This window comes from Sinocyclocheilus grahami, unplaced genomic scaffold, assembly GCF_001515645.1.
Source record: "Sinocyclocheilus grahami isolate Dianchi unplaced genomic scaffold, SAMN03320097.WGS_v1.1 scaffold4934.1, whole genome shotgun sequence".
In the NCBI taxonomy this organism is placed as follows: Eukaryota; Metazoa; Chordata; class Actinopteri; order Cypriniformes; family Cyprinidae; genus Sinocyclocheilus; species Sinocyclocheilus grahami.
The window spans coordinates 7,673-14,106 of NW_015509763.1; the positions used below are offsets into that span (position 1 = coordinate 7,673).

At 36.9% G+C, this 6,434-nt stretch overlaps 3 gene segments (V, D, J or C); all 3 read left to right on the forward strand.

Annotated features, from left to right (window-relative positions):
* LOC107577036 (Ig heavy chain V region 914-like) overlaps nt 1-2,611 on the forward strand; it is a 9,060-nt gene extending 6,449 nt beyond the window's left edge. Inside the window, 1 exon segment of the V gene segment in view lies at nt 2,178-2,611. Coding sequence covers nt 2,178-2,536 — 359 coding nt within the window.
* Nucleotides 430-946, forward strand: LOC107577037 (Ig heavy chain V region 5A-like). The segment is given in 2 exon segments: nt 430-536; nt 648-946. Coding segments are annotated over 2 exon segments (342 nt in total).
* Nucleotides 2,612-4,227: 1,616 nt separating the features above from the next.
* Nucleotides 4,228-4,778, forward strand: LOC107577035 (Ig heavy chain V region 914-like). The segment is given in 2 exon segments: nt 4,228-4,334; nt 4,447-4,778. Coding segments are annotated over 2 exon segments (351 nt in total).
* Nucleotides 4,779-6,434: the final 1,656 nt, after the last annotated feature.

The following is a 6,434-nucleotide window of genomic DNA, read 5'->3' on the forward strand; positions in this document are numbered from 1 at the left end:
AAAAGCTCAACACATGATGTGTCTTTTGATGTGTAGATTTGTGGTAGTGGTTTTACACGTTACAGCGGCAAACTAAAAATCAGATTTTTAACTTACTAGAGACTCTTACAAGAGCAAAACAACTCTATAAGGACAGAATATGACGATTAAGGACACAGCAGTGACTTGCGATGCACGAGCGTGAACACAATGATAAACCACAAGCAGTTCTTCTCTAAAACATCTTGAATAAAAAGTAAAAAAAAATATCCTCATACATAGGAATATAAAAGTGCATATGAATCATACCATATTTCAAGAGAGCAATAAATAATATTAGCCCTAACATGAATATTTTTGTAGCATGTAGATTTGATTAGTAGCTCCATATGTTTATGTAAATCTCTTGTTGCATATTTAAACAGCAGGCATGAGTCAGTTTTCACATTCATCTGATCACTAGAGGGAGTGAAGAATCGCTTCAGTTCATTCAAACTGTGCTGTGAAACAAACCATGATCTCTTCATCTTTAGTGCTGCTTCTGGCAGTGATATCCTGTAAGTTTAGTCTGCTTTCTGTGTGATACATCATTTTGTTGCTAAAAAGCTTGTTAACAGTTTTTAAGCATCATGCTCTCTTATTAACAGGTATTATTTGATTTGATACAGGTATTGATTCATATGAACTCACTCAGCCTGAGTCTCTGACTGTCCGTCCTGATGCCACTCTCACTATCAACTGTAAAGTCTCCTATTCAGTTACAAGTGAGGATACAGCCTGGATTCGTCAGCCTGCAGGAAAACCTCTGGAGTGGATTGGAGTGATCTGGAGTGGTGGAGGCGTAGCCTACAAGGACTCGCTGAAAAGCAAGTTCAGTATCACCAGAGACACTTCCAGTAACACAATAACACTGCAAGGAAAGAATATGCAAGCTGAAGACACAGCTGTGTATTATTGTGCCAGATAAACACAGTGACAGACGCAACAGCCTCCCTGTACAAAAACACCATCATCATATCACAAATTAAAAGTGTTTCTGAAGACTTTCCTTAACAGTCTGAACACAAAAGGTTTTCAAATGTCATATTGACATTATAGACATTAATTCAGCTTGTACAACAAAATTCCATAAAAAAGCCTTATAATGAAACAAATGCATCATTTATCACCAAGTAATGTATCATTTGAACCAATATAAAGAAAATTAACACTCAACAAATATCAAAGCGTCATGATGACAAATTGATGTAATGGATTTATAATCATTGTATAAGTGTTAATGAAAGGGCCAAAGTAATTTACAGATTCTTAAAAGCCACAGAACTAGCGGAGAATCAAAAAAAAATTTTTTACACACACACACACGTCATTATACCTTTCAATTGATTTAGGTGGTCAGAGCCTGGAGTCCATCCCATCAAGTCCTGTCACCAAAAGGCCTGGAGAAACTTTGAATCTCTCGTGTAAAGGATTTGGATTTGATTTTGGACAGTACGGCATGCACTGGATCAGACAGTCAGCAGGACAAACATTCATCTGGATGGGGGTTATCTGGTATGATGCCAGTAAAACAGTGTATGCTAAAAGTGTAGAGGGACGAATAGAGATCACTAGAGATAATTCAAACAGCATGGTGTATCTGAAACTCTCTGGTCTGACAACAGAAGATACAGCTTTATATTACTGTGCAAGAAATACACAATGATGCAGAAAAAGCACTGAGCTGTACAAAAACATGCCAGGGAGGAAAATGAGATTAAAACAACAACAACAACAACAACAATAGATGGCGCTGCAGCACAGTACAACTTTGATCCAAAGAAACAGACCAAAGAAAGACACCTTCTGCTAAAGGATCATATACCAGCCCATATTTCCCATTATTTGAATTACATGTGTGTTGCACTGTTCATACACAGAATCATATTTACTGTGTTGCATATGCAGTAATGTATGCAAATATTCCTCCTCCTCCTCTTTATTTGAGTATTAGGATGAAAAGAAGCAGCTTGTTCTCATTCGTCTCAAGCCATGATCTCTTCATCTCTCTGGTTGTTGCTGCTGCTGGCAGCTGTTTCTTGTAAGTCATCGTAACTTCTATAGATAATTCATAATAAAAATACTATGGTTATACATAATTATATCTCGAACATGTCCATATTTTTCATGGCCATGTCTGGTCATATTTTTCTCCACAGGTGTCCACTGTGTTGAACTGACTCAGACTGATTCTATGGTCTTAAGTCCTGGTCAGGTTTTGACTCTGTCCTGTAAAATCTCTGGATATTCAGTGACTGACAGCAGCTACTGGACTCACTGGATACAGCAGCCTGCAGGAAAAGCTCTGGAATGGGTTGGAGAGATATGTGGTGATGGTAACACATATTACAGTGATAAACTGAAAAGTAGATTTCAAATTACCAGAGAGTCTTCCAGCAACACAGTGACTCTGCAAGGACAGAATATGCAGACTGAGGACACAGCTGTGTATTACTGCGCCAGAGAGAGAGCACACAGTGATACAAAACACAAGCAGTTCTGGCCAAAAACATCTTGAATGAAACAAGCAATAACATGTCCCCCATACATACTGTAGGAATACAAAAAATGGCTATTACTTACATCAGTGTTTCACAGGTCAGCAAATGTCTGAGAAATTATCCTCAGACTTTACTTTGTTGATGTAACCTAACAGTACAATCAATTTGGTGTAATCATATTAAATTATGTTTTTGACTTGAACACAACCAATTCATTAGAAGTTACCAAGGACATTTTTAGATTACTGTTTGCTATGTATAGTCAGTTATTAAGTGAAAGTTAAAGTCAAAGTTATTAATCTTTGATGAGATACTGCTGATATTACAATAGAGGGCACTCTCTGCCAGATGAAAGTATATTTCAGCAGATCAGGGATGTTAAAGGATTAATGCAACATATTAAAACACATTGCTTACATAATTGAATTCTATGTCTTTCTGATGTAGGTCCAACAGAACCATACTTTCAGAATGAGGGTTATTACAGTCAACTAAAACAAAATCTAAAACCATAAAAAATGCATTATTACTTGAAATAATATATATTTAAACTGAAAAAATTAAATAAATAATAATAATAAAACAAATTATTTCACCTACGGCTGTTAAGTCAATATTTCCCATTTAGCTTACAACAAAATAACTTGCTGTCAGATTTAGTCAAACAAATAACTGTATAAATATAAATAATATGTGATTCACAAGTTACATGCTATAAATGTTTTAATAATGTTTTTGTCTCTTCTAGGTGTTCAAATGGTGTCCAAAAATCTCTCAATGTTAGTAATGTTGATATAAGTGCCCTGATAGAATAATAATAACATGAGAAATTAAAAGAAAAAAAAAATGCAGTTCCATTAATTTACATCAGAGCATTGCATTATTAGATGCCTGATTAGATCATGGAATAATGCAGTTCATTTTACATGATAGTTTAACTTGGTAGTTTAAATTACTTACAGTCACAATGTCTGCAAACATAACCATGTAAATAATAACTTAATTAAATTCAAAACGTAATACCTTGTTTAAAATAATGTTCAGGACAGGGTTATGCATGTGAAGTTCATTAATAATAATAATAGTAATTCATTACATTTATATAGCACTTTTCTTAGCACTCAAAGCGCTTTACATTGTCAGGGGGTGTCTCCTCATCCATCACCAGTGTGCAGCATCCACCTGAATGATGCGACGGCAGCCATAGTGCGCCAGAATGCCCACCACACACTTATTGGTAGAGAGGAGATGATGAAGCAGATATGGGGATTGTTAGGAGGCCATGATGGTCGGAGGCCAATGGGCAAATTTGGCCAGGATGCCAAGGTCACACCTCTACTCTTTTTCGAAAGACATCCTGGGATTTTTAATGACCACAGAGAGTCAGGACCTCGGTTTAATGTCTCATTTGAAGGACAGTGTTTTTTTTTTGACAGTATAGTGTCCCCATCACTACACTGGGGCGCTAGGACCCACACAGACCACAGGGTGAGCACCCCCTGCTGGCCTCACTTACACCTCTTCCAGCAGCAACATAGTTTTCCCAGGAGGTCTCCCATCCAGGTACTGACCAGGCTCAACCCTGCTTAGCTTCAGTGGGCGGCCAGTCTTGCTGCAGGGCGATATGGCTGCTGGATATTAACAACTCTGATTATGTAAATCTACTGTTGCATATTTAAACAGCAGGTATGAGTCAGTTTATACATTCATCTGATCACTAGAGGGAGTGAAGAATCGCTTCAGTTCATTCAAACTGTGCTGTGAAACAAACCATGATCTCTTCATCTTTACTGCTGCTTCTGGCAGTGATATCCTGTAAGTTTAGACTGCTTTTCTGTGTGATACATCATTTTGTTGCTAAAAAGCTTGTTAACAGTTTTTAAAAATCATGCTCTCTTATTAACAGGTATTATTTGATTTGATACAGGTATTGATTCATATGATCTCACTCAGCCTGAGTCTCTGACTGTCCGTCCTGATGCCACTCTCACTATCAACTGTAAAGTCTCCTATTCAGTTACAAGCTATGCTACAGGCTGGATTCGTCAGCCTGCAGGAAAAGCTCTGGAGAGGATTGGATTTATCTCGAGTGGTGGAAGCTTATACTACAAGGACTCGCTGAAAAGCAAGTTCAGTATCACCAGAGACACTTCCAGTAACACAATAACACTGCAAGGAAAGAATATGCAAGCTGAAGACACAGCTGTGTATTATTGTGCCAAAGAAACACAGTGACAGACGCCAACAGCCTCCCTGTACAAAAACACCATCATCATATCACAAATTAAACGTGTTTTTGATGATTTTCCTCATTCTGACTTTTACAGGTGCACAGCAATTGTTTGAAGCTCATCAAAAAATGCTAGACATTAATTCAGCTGGTCAAAAAAACTAAAACACACTTCAAGGCAAGCCTAATAAATTTAAGTAAATGCATAATATAATCAACAAATATAATTTGCACCAAAATAAGTAAAACAAGCTAATAAAAATAAAGAAACTAATAAATATTCAACATTCACATTTTGCTGTACATAAAATATTGCTTAAGCATCATGATAGTAATTGGATGTAATGAATTATGCAAATATTCCTCCTCCTCCTTGTTATTTGAGTTTTAAGATGAAAAGAAGCAGCTTGTTCTCACTCGTCTCAAACCATGATCTCTTCATCTCTCTGGTTGTTGCTGCTGCTGGCAGCTGCTTCTAGTAAGTCTTTATAGCTTCTTTAGAGATACTTCATATTAAAAACACTCATGGTTATATATAATGTTGTCACATCTCTAAAATTTCTGGTCATATTTTCCCCCTCAGGTGTCCACTGTGTTGAACTGACTCAGACTGATTCTATGGTCTTAAGTCCTGGTCAGGTTTTGACTCTGTCCTGTAAAATCTCTGGATATTAAGTGACTGACAGCAGCTACTGCACTCACTTCATTCGGCAGCCTGCAGGAAAAGCCCTGGAATGGGTTGGATGCATATGTGGTGATGGTAACACATATTACAGTGATAAACTGAAAAGTAGATTTCAAGTTACCAGAGAGTCTTCGAGAAACACAGTGACTCTGAAAGGACAGAATATGCAGACTGAGGACACAGCTGTGCATTATTGTGCCAGAGAGTCACAGTGACACAGAGCAGCTACTGCCTTGATCAAAAACCACACTAGCACTCGGCACACAAATACACAGCTTTGCATTAAAATTTACAGTATTTCTTTGAGTTTCAGTTATATTCAGTGTTCACAAAAATGATGGTTAAAGTAAAGATTTAACATGTTTTATTTTACATAAAATGAACCACAATGCTTTCTAGTTCTAAAATAGTATTATAGGCCTATGTATTATAAGGCAAAACTATTGCCTCTCTGTTCTAACCTTCTAAAATCTGCTAGCAAAAAGTTAAAATAGGGATACTTTTACACTTTTCATTCATATCTCTGTCTTCTCCATTTGCCGCCCACAAACTCATTACACTGACATAATCCTGCCTCCTGATACAGTAATTGTGTTACAAGTGTATTCTTGGCACATTTCACAAGACAGTGATACGGTGCACAATTTAGGACATCCTCAGACCTCAGTTATATGACAAAAAGGCATTGTACCTCAGACTAAAAGGCTTCATCCATTGGACTAAACAGCATTGCGCCTCTGACTGAAAGGATTTCAGGTTCAGAAAAACAATGTCAAGTGTCAGGTCTTGTACAGTTAGGCATTGGGTGAAACAGCATCAGACAAAAGCCATCGTTGAAGTCTTTGGTTGCTGTAATATAATTTCAGTCAAAAAAACGGATACCACAGAATAGATATAATTGCTGATAAGGTCATGATTAAATTGTTTATTTGTTGATACATTCTCATTCACATTCTGTCTTACCAAAGTAATTTATTAGCAAGACTAATAAAAACATTAA